The sequence below is a fragment of the Tachyglossus aculeatus genome, chromosome 22 (assembly GCF_015852505.1).
Source record: "Tachyglossus aculeatus isolate mTacAcu1 chromosome 22, mTacAcu1.pri, whole genome shotgun sequence".
In the NCBI taxonomy this organism is placed as follows: Eukaryota; Metazoa; Chordata; class Mammalia; order Monotremata; family Tachyglossidae; genus Tachyglossus; species Tachyglossus aculeatus.
In genome coordinates this window covers 30,624,421-30,639,454 of record NC_052087.1, presented here as the reverse complement: position 1 = coordinate 30,639,454, position 15,034 = coordinate 30,624,421, and the positions used below count along the sequence as shown (strand labels likewise).

Genomic DNA, 15,034 nt, shown 5'->3' with positions numbered 1-15,034 from the left:
CTGAACTACTTTCTCGACCACATTCTCCTCATAGCATTTTTCACCTCGGCATTTCTCAGTGTGTAGATGATGGGGTTCAGCATCGGGGTAATCACCGTGTAGAAGACAGCAATCATTTTGTCCTCCGTGTAGGTGGACGAGGGCCGCAAGTACAGGAAGATGGCAGGCCCAAAGAATAGGATGACCACGGTGATGTGTGAAGTGCAGGTGGAGAGGGCTTTGCGTCTCCCCTCGGCAGAACGAGATCTCAAGTTCCTCAGGATGACAACGTATGAGGAAACCAAGAGGAGGAAGGAGATTACAGAGAATAAACCGCTATTGACCAGAACTACCACCCCCTCCACGGAGGTGTCCGTGCAGGCTAGCTTCAACAAGGGATGGAGGTCACAGAAATAATGGTCGATCACGTTAGGGCCACAGAAGGGGAGCCTGATCACCACAGTAATTTGAACCATGGAGTGAAGAAAGCCCCCTGCCCATGAACTGCCCATCAGGACAGCACACGCCTGTCGATTCATGATGACAGCATAGTGCAGGGGCTTACAGATGGCTACGTAGCGGTCATAGGCCATTGCTGTGAGCATGAGGATCTCGGCGACCCCCAGGAAATGGAAGAAGAATAACTGCGTGATGCAGCCCTCCATGGAGATGATTTTTCTCTCAGCAAGTGAGTCGGTGATGAGCCTGGGAACAATTGTAGAGGAGTAACAGATCTCCACAAAGGACAGGTAACGAAGGAAAAAGAACATTGGGGAGCTAAGACTCTTATTGGCCTTGATGGTCAATACAATGAGGCCATTTCCAACCATAGTGGTCATGTACATGGGGAGAAATACCATAAAACATATTTTCTGCACCTCCTGATCCTGAAAAAGTCCCAAAAACATGAATTCAGTCACGTTGTTGGTATGAGCCATAGGGTCAGGTGAGATGCTTTTGTCACGCAGATAAATTTCCCTGAAATAAAAAGAACATATCAATCTTTATTCAGCTTAATGCTCCTCAAGAAGTCCACCATCTGGAATACAGTTGATCATTATAGTAATATTAATAGTAATTGTGATAATGCTTAAACACTTAACCATGTGCCAAGTGGATATAATAATAATAATAATAGTAGCATTTATTAAGTGCTTACTATGTGCAAAGCACCTTTCTAAGCGCTGGAGAGCTTACAAGGTGATCAGGTTGTCCCAAGCGGGGCTCACAGTCTTAATCCCCATTTTACAGATGAGGTAACTGAAGCACAGAGAGGTTAATTGACTTGCCCAAAGTCACACAGCTGACAGTTGGTGGAGCCAGGATTTGAACTCATGACCTCTGACTCCAAAGCCCGTGCTCTTTCTACGGAGCCACGCTGCTTGAGGATATGAGAAGCAACATGTCCTAGTGGAAAGAGCACAAGCCTGGGAGTCACAGGACCTGAGTTCTAATTCCAGCTCCACCACTTGTCTGTTGTTTGACCTTGGGCAAGTCATTTAACTTCTCTGTGCCTCAGTTCCCTCATCCGTAAAATGGGAATTAAGACTGTGAGCCCCATATGGGACATGGACTGTTTCTCAACCTGATTATCTTGTATCTATCCTAGCACTTAATGCAGTGTCTGACACGTAGTAGATGCTTAACAAATACCATTTTTTAAAAAAAGCACTGTACTAGGTTTAGGGGTAGATACAAACTAATATGTATATATGTTTGTACATATTTATTACTCTATTTATTTATTTATTTTACTTGTACATATCTATTCTATTTATTTTATTTTGTTAGCATGTTTGGTTTTGTTCTCTGTCTCCCCCTTTTAGACTGTGAGCCCACTGTTGGGTAGGGACTATCTCTATATGTTGCCAATTTGTACTTCCCAAGCGCTTAGTACAGTGCTCTGCACACAGTAAGTGCTCAATAAATACGATTGATGATGATGATCAGGCTTAATGCATGTGGGACTTGCAAACGAGGGAGGAGGGAGAACAGGTATTTCAGACCTGTTTTACAAATGAGGAAACTGAGGCACAGTGATGTTAAGGGACTTGCCCATAGTCACATAACATGTAGGTGGCAAAGTAGGAGTTAGAACTCAGATCCTCTGATTCCTAGGCTTGTGCCTAGGTCTGTGCTCTTTCCTCTTCTCTCCAACTTCTTCAGCTCATTTCTCCCCTTCCTAAGGTCCAGTCTCTAAGGCTGTCCTTCAAGCTTCTGTCATTCATTCAATCATATTTATTGAGAGCTTACTGTGTGCAGAGTACTGTACTAAGCGCTTATCACTCCCTCATTCCACTGTCTAGCTCCATGAATCCCTTTCACTTGCTGTCTTCAGTCTTGCATTCAATCACTCTGATGGTTTCCGTTACTGTCTCTGCTTGATATCAGTTTTCTATATTTTAACCACTTTTTACTTTCTGAGAGTAATATGGTTATTAAGTTAAGTGACTTGCCCAAGGTCATGCAGAAGAGTGCCTTCTGGTTGCAGCACAATGAACTGGGCATTTGTTAGGGTACAATGAATAAATGATCCCAGACCCCAAAGAGTTTATAGCTTAATGGGATAGACAGGCACTAAAATGAATTAGGAGACATAAAAATAAATAAAATAAAATAAATTTAAAAAAATTAAAAAAATAAATAAATAAAAATAAAGGAGACAAAAAGAAGTGGAGAACGTACATGAGTTGGTGCTCAAATAATAGGGCATACAAGATATGCTTGTAAGTGCTATGGGAGGTTGAGAATACCTAATGAATAGGTGGTGGGTAAATGATGAAGTGGCAGTTTGAGGGATATAAGGTGGAGAAGATTAGAAATTGAGGAAGACCACCTAGAGGGTGTGCGATCTCTGGGTACTTTAAAGACAGGAAGAGCTAGAGAAACAGCGTGGCTTCGTGGAAAGAGTACAGACCTGGAAGTTTGAGGGCTTGAATTCTAATTCCAGCACTGCCAACTGCCAGCTGGGTAACCTCAGATGAGAAGCAGCATGGCTCAGTGGAAAGAATACTGGCTTGGGAGTCAGAGGACCTGGGTTCTAATCCCGGCTCCACCGCTTGTCTGCTGTTTGATTTTGGTTAAGCCACTTAACTGCTCTGTGCCTCAGTTACCTCATCTGCAAAGTGGGGATTAAGGCTATGAGCCCCACGTGGGGCAACCTGATGGCCTTGTATCTACCCCAGTGCTTAGAACAGAACTTGGCACATAGTAAGCACTTAACAAATACTATCATTACTATTATTATTATCTTTTCTGGGCCTCAGTTTCCTCATCTGTAAAGTGGGGATTCAATACCACTCCTCCCTCCTACTTAGACTGTGAGCCCCATGTGAGACAAGGACTGTGACAAAGATCCAATTTTCTTATATCCACCCCAGCACTAAATACAGTACTTGGGATGTAGTAAGCACTTAAATACCACATATAATATTATCCTCATTAAATGAAGGGTCATGGAGTGCCAGACAAGGGGAGGAAGTGAGCAAAATGTCATTAGCAGGAGAGGTGAGAACAAGTAGGTTAGCTTGAAAAGAAGGAAGTGTGCAATCTGGGGTATAGTGAAAAGAGAGATCTGATTGAGTGCCTTAGTGCCCTACCATCAAGAGTTTCCTCTTGGAGCAAAGAGTAATGGACAACCAACTATTTGAGGTTTTAAAGTGGGAAGATGTATGCAAAAATCACACTTTGAGAAAAAATGGTCAGGGCAGCAGAGTGAAGTAAGAACCAAAAAGGAGAGAGTGGAGGCAGGGAGAGCACAGTGGAGGTTGATGCAGTTGTCAAGCCTGGATATGACAAGTGCAGGGACCAGAGTGGGGGAAGTTTGGATGGCAGGTGGATCCTGGAAATGTGGAGGAAAAAGCAACAGTATTTGTGACAGAGTGAATAGCGGGGTTGAAAGAGAGGGAGAAGTCAAAGATAATGACCAGGTTGCAGTCTTCAGAGACCTAATGCAAAATCTTAAAATGCTCCCCTTTGACTGAGGAAGAAAGAACACTGTACTAAAATATAATGCATAGTCTTATTAAAAAACTTACCACTGCTGCTGACGAATTCATTTTTACTTCCAGCCTGATCAAATGGTCTCCCTTATGACAAAAAACACTCCCAGAAGAGAAAATTTGGTGCCGTGCCATCCTGTCTGTTCTACCCCAAGCATTATAAGACATTGCCAGGAAATCTGGAAAATCAGGAATAAGGGGTAAAACCAAGGAGCCAGTTGGATTGCCTCTTTCTTACCCTAGTATTCTTTCTCTAAACTATATTTTTTAATCTTATCGGACATTGAATACCCCTTAATTTTGAGTTTTGCATGATTTTTCCAAGTTTAGAGCCCGGGATTTAGGTGAAGAATCATCTCATATGTCTTCCAAGCCTTTGAGTTGAACAGATCTGTTTGTACTTGAGAACGGTAATTAAGGTTTTCTAGGACTCAAATAGAGACAGGGTGGGCTAAAGCCTGGAAATAAATATGGAACAAATTCATTCATTCATTCACTCAATCCTATGAAATGAGTACTTACTGTGTGCAGAGCACTGTACTAAGCACTTATCTTAGCTCAGCACCAGGTTTTCCCCTCCAAGTGATGATGAACAAGTCAGCCTATGGCCATACATGTGGGGAGGTCTCACAGTGTGTTAGGAATAATCAATCCCCATCATCTCCTTATCAGTGAGTGTATTACCGTCCCCCTTGTTCGCTGTTTAGACCAGTTGATTCTTTATCCCGACTGACCAAATTCTCAGGGACTCTGAGGCATTTTAGAAAACAAATGAGGTCATTAGCAGTAATACAGACACTTCATTGGACTCAGGGACTATGGGTAGTCCTTTATCCTTGAAGATTTATCTATCTACAAAAAGTAACATGGCCTAGTGGATAGAGCACGAGCTTGGGAGTCAGAGAGCCTGGGTTCTTATCCTGGCTCCGTCATTTCCCTATGACCTTGGACGGGTCATTTCACTTCTCTGTGCTCAGTTACCTCATCTGTAAAGTGGAGATTAAGACTCTGAGTTTGAAACACTCCGAATCACTCTGGTTTGTGTTCATTCTCATTATCTCTCTCTCTCGCTCTCTCATATGTTAGGACTCTGAGCTCCACATGGGATAAGGGCTCTGTCCAACCTGATTATCTTGTATCTACCCTAGCATTTAATATAGTGCCTGGCATAGAGTAAGCACTTAACAAATATCGTTTAAAAAGAGATTATGAATTGGGGATAGGTATCAAAATGGCTTATTTCTCACTCTGTATGAAATTTACCCCAGTCACCCAGAGACTCGAGAGCAAACTCCCATCCTTCCAACACCAGAACTATTTAAGACCAATTATGCACAAGGGACTAAGTTCCCACAGGCATTACTGAATCTCCCCAGTGAGAAATGTTTGTCTAAGAAATGAGCTAAGAAAAACTTTTGGTATCTACTTAATTAGTTCAGATACTTTTTTTTTTCCTCATGTCTGGGCAGCTCCACACATGCTGATGATAGTTTGAGCTGGCAAGGGTAGAACTTCAACTTTGCTAACTAATGACACAAAATGAATTAGGAGAATGGCTGGATAGACTGTGTGATTTGGACCAGTTAGGTAACTGGTCTATGCCTCGTTTTCCTCATCTGTAAAATGGTGATCATAATCCCTTTACATGGTGATTACAAAGACAAATAAGATAAGATGGACAACAAGATAGTACAGTGCAAGCGCTTAGTACACTGCTTGGAACACAGTAAGCTCTCAGTAAATATGAATGAATGAATAAGGAATGTGCCTGTTTATTGTTAAATTGTACTCTCCCAAGCACTTAGTACAGTGGTCTGCACACTGTAAGTGCTCAGTTAATACAATTGAATGAAATATGATTGAACAAATATTTTTGGAGTCCTTTGTAAAAAAAGAAACTAGAAGAATTAAAGTGTTTTTTATACCAACTTTGTTGTACTGTACATTCCAAGCTGCTTAGTACACTGCTCTACACAAAGTGCTCAGTAAATGCTATCGATTGAATGATTAGATTAATATGCTCTTTGCATGCTATTACATTGGGAGCGTTTGGGAAAGATCTGGTTACATAATAGAAAAGTCTTATCTTTTGAATAATTTGTACTGAACATGCTTATGCCCAGTTCTCAAGTCTGGATAGAGGTCTCTACTGGGTTTTTATGTGAGGTGGGAGAAAATGCACATGACCAACTCAAGCACATTTGACAGCACGCCTCTTGTCTGCTGTGTGACCCTGGGCGAGTCACTTCACTTCTCTGTGCATCAGTTATCTCATCCATAACATGGGGGTTGAGACTGTGAGTCCCATATGGGACAGGGACTGTGTCCAACTCGATTTGCTTGTACTCACCCCAGCGCTTAGTACTGTGCCTGGCATGTAGTAAGCGCTAAACAAATACCATTATTATCATTATTACGTTCCATGAGACATGTGCTCCAGGACAAAGCATGGTATAGCCAGAGTGGCTAGGGTAGAGGAGTCCACACTGGGTGAAATTCTGTTATCTTCAGAGTTCCCACTGCTCTGTTCCTCTGTAATTTATCCTCAGTGCAGTTTTAGGAGCGTCATTAGAATGGAGCCAAGAGTAGTACAGGGTGCCCTGACTCCTGGGCCTGTGTTTTTCCCACTAGGCTCCTGCTGCTTCATTCCTGTTACGCAGCCTGCACACTCACCATGGGTAAACAGGAGACATCCAACTGAATCCAGAAGGCTAAAATGCCCTTGATAGGATTGAAAAGTCAGAGTTCGGAGCCAACCTGGCATCATGATTCAGACCAAACTGAACGGCTTTAAGACAATTGTAGAGACTGACTTTCTTTGCAAATGTGAGATTGGGCCTTCCTCATATGACACATCCAACTTCTAAAACAGCTCCCACTCCACTGTTTCCATGAATACTTAATCACAAGATCATAATGACAAAGTTCCCAAACTTGGCAATGGGCAAAGGATTTCCTTGTTGGTTAGACAAATAAATTCCTCTTTCCGGTTCCCTTTGCCCACAGTAGTCGAAGGAAGGCCTTAGGGATAGGCCTCTCCCAGTACAGTCTCAGGCTCACCATCTGAACCCAGAGCAGAGGAAAAGGCTCCATGCAATTGTCCAGCATTTCTTCTTCCTCCCCACAATCTCCCCTTCTCCCCTCTTCTAAATAGACCCCAAGGAAACCCACTCTCTCAAGCCCAAGACGGGTGCAGACTCTACAGAGCTCAGAGCCTCCGTTCCCCCTCTCTGAAATGGTTAAGGCCCAGCTCCTGCATGACCTCCTCCAAGAGGTCTTCCCAGATTAAGCCCCCCTTTTTCTCAGCTCCCCCTCCCCTTCCAGTTGCGCCAACTCGCTCCCTTTGCTCTACCCCCCGCCCCACAGCACTTGTGTATATATGTATTTATCTATAATTCTATTTATTTACATTAATCCCTGTTTACTTGTTTTGATGTGTATATATCTATAATTCTATTTATTTACATTGATGCTATTGATGCCTGTTTCCTTGTTTTGATGTCTGTCTCTCCCCTTCTAGACTGTAAGCCCATTGTGGGCAGGGATTGTCTCTATTGCTGCATTGTACAGTGCTCAATAAATATGATTGAATGAGTGAATCAGTGATTTGCTACTGGGTTATCAGCCATTTCCTCTCAAGGCCACAGAAAAAACAAAGCTTGACCATGCTCTGTACTTCTCCTCCCACCAAAGCATTCCAAGACCTGAGCTTATCTAGAGAAATGGGGGAGGCGGCACTCATTTCTGACGATTTTGACACCTGTCTAAATGTTTTGTTTTGTTGTCTGTCTCCCCCTTCTAGACTGTGAGCCCGTTGTTGGGTAGGGCCTGTCTCTATATGTTGCCGACTTGTACTTCCCAAGAGCTTGGTACAGTGCTCTGCACACAGTAAGCGCTCAATAAATATGATTGAATGAATGAATGAAGATAGTTCATTCATTCATTCATTCATTCAATCGTATTGTGATGGAAACCTGATGACTCCATCCAAGAACTGCACTTTGCAACTTTACTTTATACTGTTTACTTGAATTGTTGATTTTATCATTTTTTTTCTGTCTATTTTCCACTGCTATTGTTCCATGTAACCCTATTTAGATTATGAGCTCCACATGGGGCAGGGCTGTGACTAATAGGATTGCTTTATATTTATCCCAGCACAGAGCATGGTGTCTCACATAGAGTAAGCTCTTTATAATGATTATTGTTACTACAACTACTTTCATGGCTACTTGTCTTATGCTGTCTAGTCGTCTCTGAGCCATAGCCACTCCATGGACACATCTCTGTCTCCCCCTTTTAGACTGTGAGCCCACTGTTGGGTAGGGACTGTCTCTATATGTTGCCAATTTGTACTTCCCAAGCGCTTAGTACAGTGCTTTGCACATGGTAAGCGCTCAATAAATACGATTGATGATGATCTCTCCCAAAATGCCCCAATCTCCATCTGCAATCGTTCAGGTAGTGTATCCATTGAGTTTTCTGGTTAAAAATACAGATTGCCTTCTTCCACACAGTAAATTAGAGTTTCACTCCTCGACTCTCTCCCATGCCACTGTTGCCCAGCACAGCAGATTGCCTCCCACTCGCAAGCCACTGCCCAAGCTAGCAATGGAATGGGTATGCCTCTGTTTGACTCTCCCTCCCAAAACAGAGACTGGCATAGTGCTGGAAACTCTCCAGGTGCGATCCTGAGAGGGGCTAAGCCAGTATGGCTTGAAAAATACTTTCTAAGATGAGTAGTTCAAGACAAACAATGGTAATTTCAAGTTGTTGAAATTTTGTGGAGTTCTTCCTGAATGAAGAATTGTTCAAGAGAAAGGAAATGAACATTTCTGAACTCTTAATAAAATACCAGAGGTTTCAAAAACTTTGGTACACCAAGGGTCAGGGGCCCTGGGGGGTAGAGGGAGAAATGAAGGGGGAATGAGGGGGTCCAGTGTTCCCTCCCCCCATGCACGGTGTGGGTTAGTGGGTGGACCTCTTCTTTCTGGGCAGCCCCAGGCCTCCTGTGAGTGGGGCTGGGGAAATGACCACCCTCCCCTTTGCTGAATCCTCATATAAATACATTTATTTATTTATCTGTTTATCTATTTATTAATTTAAGTTAATGTCTGTCTCCCCCTCTAGACTGTGAGCTTGTTGTCTTAGCCTGGATCACAATTAATTAATGTGGAACAAAGTTTTAATGAGAGAACATGGCTTGAACCAAGAAATGGAAAGGTCAACTCTCCTCAAACGATTTTGGAAATCGTAGTCCACACAAACCCACAACATCTCTTTAGTAAGCCCCAATGTGCCTAACGGGAATATCCCTGTGACAATTTCTGCTTTAGAATATTCTGGTCCTAACTGTTGTTACCTTGTGGATTTTCAGTCCCTGTTAAAACGGAGCAATTTAACTCCCTCTGCTCATGACAAATGGGATCAGACTCACTTGGAACCAAAGGACAAAGCAGAGGGAAGTTGTTACAAGGTCTGGTTTCATGAAAGGTCTCATTCTAGACTGTGAACCCACTGTTGGGTAGGGGCCGTCTCTATATGTTGCCGACTTGTACTTCCCAAGCACTTAGAATAGTGCTCTGCACACAGTAAGCGGTCAATAAATACGATTGAATGAATGAATGAATACTAGGAGAAAAGCCCGGCCTGCATTTGCTAGTGTCTGGAGTCATTTCAGGAGGGCGAGTGGCGATGCCATATTTGACCCTAAATTTCAACTTCAAACAAAAAGGAGCTTTTTAAAACACACTAATTTTTCTTTCAATTTAATTTTTTAAAAGGGTGTGACATCAGCTCACCTGGTGTACCATTTTATTTGAATTGAAATATGAATTGCTGGTGAGATAAAATCACACTTAGTAGTTCCAGTTTCTGGCTTCCAGAGTCAGAGAATTGCGCACTTAACAAGAAAACTGCCCATCCTGGAGCTGGTCCAACATAAAGCACTCTTGGCCTTCCATCCCCAGATTTCCACGCTGCCAACAGTTGTCAGTGTCACCACTAGAATTGATTTTTTTTAATGCTTTTGGAGAATATTAATTTTTCTGGTTAACCCTTTGGTTCACAGAATGCTTTTCCTGTTTTGCCTAATGTAACAAGTTTCAAGGTCATTTCCAGCATTTGAGCACACATCTGCCCATGGGACCACAACACTGGGGTAGCAGGCAACCCCAGACTTTTTCTAAATCATTCCCCCTAAGCATATTTCATCTCCTCGGTCCTTTCACAGACCAGAGACACACCACCCACAGCTAAGATCCATCACTAGAATGGAAGTAACCACCCGACATTGATTGATTCATCGATCAAGTTCACCGCCCTGACTGCAGGTGGGACTGTCCTTCATTTATTTAATTGTCCTTCATATTCAAAAATGACACCAATGATCCTAAGATTCACCTATGAGTGCATGTGTGGCTGAAAGGATCAAAGCAGAACCCACAGTCCTGGCTACACTGTGCATACAAAAAGGTTGCTCCTCCAACTCCTAAGCCCGGGCTCTTGCCACTGAGCCAAGCTGCAAGATGGGGACTATTGCTGATAAGCCCACAACCCCCATGGGACTGAGTCTCCCTTGATTGTTCCCTTAGATATGGAGACTTGGAACATGCCCCTTTCCCCCCACAAAAAAGTCTCCCTTGGACTGAGTTCTAAAAAACAAGTAAATAGCCCAACACCATCAACTTCTACCAGAAATATACAGCATGACAATAAGCCTCCACCAAGGGAATCAAAAATAAATGGCCCATTTACACGAAGAACAATGGAAGATAAAACCAAGACTATCGTTTCGTGCAGGGTTCTGCACACAGTAAGCACTCAATAAATAAATACCATATAGAGATTGATATTGCTCAAAGTCACTCCAGTGTGATTTCCCAGAATTTTGGAGGCAGCTTTGGAAAAAATGTCAAGGAGAGTAGGTGACGTAATTGAACATTATCAGTTCAATTGCTTGACATTACTTTTCCATTTAATCCTTTTTAAAAACGGGTCATCTAATCCATTACTATGTCACTTTGAACCTAAGTATTGTAGCTGCATATTTCCTGTTATCCTAAAACACACACTCTTGCAAAACCCCGTGTGGAGAAAAACCAAGCACTCTAGTATTTGCAGTGTCCAACTCTCTTCACATGCACACAAGTTGTTTCTTCCAACATCATGACACACTGTAACCAAATGGACTCACATTATCTAAACATTCCTTAATACCCAAAAAGCAAAACACAGTTTTTATGGCCAAAATGAATGAAGGTTCTCTTGTGAGAGACAAAGTGGATTCCTAGGTGGTTTGTTTTTTGGGGGTTTTTTTTGTTTTGGTATTTGTTAAGTGCTTACTACCTTACTATATGTCAAACACTATTCTAAGCTCTGGAGCTCTGGGGTAGGTACACGTTAATTAGGTTGGACACAGTCCCTGTCCCATTTGGAGCTCACAGTCTAAGTTGTAAAATACTTTGTCTGAAATAGTCACCCATACACTAAGCATTGATTTTTCACTCAACAATTGAGAGGCAATACTTGGGATGAATAATTCCATTCACTAAGTGCACATCAACTGGAAGCAAAGAGGAAGAAGCATCTGAGAATAATTGATCAATCAATTATATTTGAGTGCAGAGCCCCATACTAAATGCGTGAGCAATTACAATATAACAAAGTTGGTAGACAAATTCCCTGCCCACATCAGTCTAGCCCGTTTCTAGACTGTGAGCCCATTGTTGGGTAGGGACTGTCTCTATATGTTGCCGACTTGTACTTCCCAAGACCTTAGTACAGTGCTCTGCACACAGTAAGCGCTCAATAAATACAATTGAATGAATGAATGAATGAATGGAGGGGGAGACAGACATTATATAAATAAATAAATTAGGGATATGTAAATAAGTGCCGTGGGACTGAGGGAGGGGTGAATAAAGGTTGTAAATACAGGTGAAACAGGTGGCTTACTGTTACTGTTGTATCTGATAAGTGCTTACTATGTGTCTAGCACTGTACTAAGTGCTGAGGTAGATACAAGTTAATCAGTTTGGATGCAGTCCTTGTCCCACTTGGGGCTCCCAGACTCAAAGCAGGAGGGAGCAGGATTTAATGGTCATTTTACAGTTGAAGAAATAGAGGCACAGAGAAGTTAAGTGACTTACCCAAGGTAACACAGCAAGCAATTGACAGAGCTGGAATTAGAATGCAGGTCCTTGGACTCCCAGGCTGGTACTATTTCCATTAGGCCATACCGCTTCTCTTACTGAGTGCAGAACACTGTACTAAGTGCTTGAGAGAGTACAATATGATAGAGCTGGCAGATATGATCCCTGCGCTCAAAGAGCTTACAGTCTAAAATTAATAGCAGAAGGGATGTAGGGGCTACAGGGGAAGGGATTGAGAGAAAAAGTATATAGCAATAGACTTTAACAGATGTGGGGAAGAGGAAAATTGATAAATCTGCTTTAGCATTAAGCTCTGTAAACCCCCTGTTATCCAATGGTAAATTACCGAGTAACGTTCCTTTTTTAAAGTATTAGAAATCACACACACAAAAAAAATCTCAAATACCCAGGGAGTTGTTTGGTGCTAGGCTAGTCGGTTTTCTCAAATATTCCCTGAGTGAGAGGTAAAATAGCAATAGCACGCCAATGGCTCCAAATATGCTTTATTATTTCCTTTCCAGTGGTAAAAACATTACGATCTGCATTAATTTTCTTTCATCATCACTCTCCGGCTCCACAGCCTCTTCATGGCATTCTTCACCTCCGCATTCCGCAGAGTGTAGATCAGCGGATTCAACATAGGGGTAATAATGGTGTAGAACAAAGCCACCATCTTGTCCTCCGAAAAGGTGGTGGAAGGTCGCATGTAGATGAAGATGCAAGGCCCAAAAAACAAGATCACCACCAAGATGTGGGAGGCGCAGGTGGAGAGGGCTTTGCGTCTTCCTTCCGACGAGCAGGTGGTCAGAGAGAGCAAGATGACGGTGTAGGATACCACGAGGATGAAAAAAGAGCTCAAAGAAATCATCCCGCTGTTGGTTGCTACGACGAACCCTACAATAGAGGTGTCCTTGCAGGCGAGTTTCAATAATGGCTGGACGTCGCAGAAATAGTGGTCAATCTCATTGGGGCCACAGAAGGGGAGCCAGGCGACAAAGAGGGTCTGGATTATAGAATGGATCAAGCCCCCGAGCCAGGAGCCCCCCACCAGAATGCTACACATTAGACGGTTCATGATGACAGTGTAGTGCAAGGGTTTACAGATGGCCACGTAGCGGTCGAAGGCCATCACCGTAAGGAGGAAGATCTCTGTACAACCAAAGAAATGGAACCCAAAGTGCTGAGCCATGCACCCTGTGAAGGAGATGACTTTGACCTTGGCTTGGAAATCCACAATCAGCTTGGGAGTTGTGACCGAGGAATAGCAGACATCTATAAAGGATAAGCAGCTGAGGAAGAAATACATAGGGGAGTTGAGATTCGAACTGGCCTTGATGGTCACTATAATGAGGAGATTCCCTATAATGATCATCATATAAACCAGCAAAAACAACACAAAATAAATTTGCTGCTCCACCTTATTCTGAGAAAGACCCATCAGGACAAATTCTGTGACGTTATTTTCCATCTAGTCTTTGAACAGGAACCAGATGAACAAAAGTGTGTTACTCTACCTGAAGGGAGAGAGATAAGTAACCTAATTATCAAAGGCACCTATGGATGCAAATATTCAAATTTTAAGGACTACTCCAAAACAATTTCATACCAGGAAACTTTTTTTTCCATCTAACAAAAAAAAAAGACCACTCCTTGATATTCTTCTTATCGTTACCTAAGTGCCTCCTGGTAAGAAAAGGTGGGTGATTTGGTGATTTTAAAGCTTTGGAAAATCATTAGCACACTTAAAAAAATTTCAAAATTCATAGATTTTGACTAAAAAGGAGTTTTTGGTGAAATTCAAGCATGATATACTGCCAAGATATTTGGTCTGGAGATCTATTTTCACTCACACATATAACTATCACCTTCCCAAAGACAGAAAGTTACCTTCAAACTCAAGTAGGACTATGAACTCACACTGACCAAAGACTTTCATCTTTTCCACCCAAGAAAGAGACCAATTTATTTTTAATAGAAAAAGGGAAAACCTGGAAGATGGAAATGTTGAAGAGTAGGAAGGAAAGTGTGAATTGAAGATGAAAGCAAAGGTTTATATGGATTTGCTGTGGCACTTAGAGCCAAACTGAAGTTATCTCCAAGTCTACCAATAAATCCATTTGCCCACAGAGTCTTTACACTGGCTTGGGCAATTCACTTAACTGCTCTAAGCCCCAGTTCCTCCATCTGCGAATGTAGACAATGACATCTGTCCTTCCTGGAGAGAATAAATGATAAAATGTCTTAAACTCTCTAGAAGAAAATCCCTTTAAGTAATCTGAGAAATCATTATCAACTGGGGGGAACATCTGATGTATTCCTGTCCAAATTGTCTCCTGCAGTGTGAACAGGTGAATGCAGCAGTTTGCCATTTAATTAATCAATCAATTTGGTTTTTATGGAACACTTTGCAGTTACTATCTTTATATTAAATACCAGCTTAAAGCACCTTTACTGACCTGAAAGCCAGGAGCAATCAGGGAGAGCAACAGCTACATATTTTCATGGAAGACTAGCAAAACAGTGATTAATGTGACTTCACCTGAAGTTAAAGAAATATTTTTCAAACTAGACACAAACAACTTCACCTATGTTTCTCTCTCACTCTGATTTTCCTGATACTTTGGCTACTCATCACTGAATAAGGAGGTCAATTCAAGTTGAACTCCTACCACTCTGCCTTTCTAAATGACATTTCTAAATATTGTTAGCAACATTAATGGTCTTGTAATGGAGAGCAGCTTAAAAATAATTTGCTATTTCATTTCCCCTTAACCAGTCTCATAGGGTCTACAGATTACACATCATTCCCAGGATCCTTTTCTCACAAAAGTTTCAAATGCTTTCAGCCACTAAACTGCTTTTCTGTTTGTACATATTTATTACTCTATTTATTTATTTATT

General features: G+C 42.0%; 2 protein-coding genes across 2 annotated transcripts; both read right to left on the bottom strand.

Moving 5' to 3' along the window:
* Nucleotides 1–5: 5 nt before the first annotated feature.
* Nucleotides 6–917, bottom strand: LOC119943678 (olfactory receptor 4B1-like). Its single transcript, XM_038764795.1, has one exon. The coding sequence runs from the start codon at nucleotides 915–917 to the stop codon at nucleotides 6–8; it is 912 nt and encodes a 303-aa protein (XP_038620723.1).
* An 11,760-nt stretch (nucleotides 918–12,677) lies between these two features.
* LOC119943664 (olfactory receptor 4S2-like) lies at nucleotides 12,678–13,601 on the bottom strand. The gene has a single exon (XM_038764779.1). The coding sequence runs from the start codon at nucleotides 13,599–13,601 to the stop codon at nucleotides 12,678–12,680; it is 924 nt and encodes a 307-aa protein (XP_038620707.1).
* Nucleotides 13,602–15,034: the final 1,433 nt, after the last annotated feature.

What these genes read in the sequence shown, in the direction of transcription:
- LOC119943678 (XM_038764795.1), bottom strand. Translation starts at nt 917, where the DNA reads ATGGCTCATACCAACAACGTGACTGAATTCATGTTTTTGGGACTTTTT.
- LOC119943664 (XM_038764779.1), bottom strand. Translation starts at nt 13,601, where the DNA reads ATGGAAAATAACGTCACAGAATTTGTCCTGATGGGTCTTTCTCAGAAT.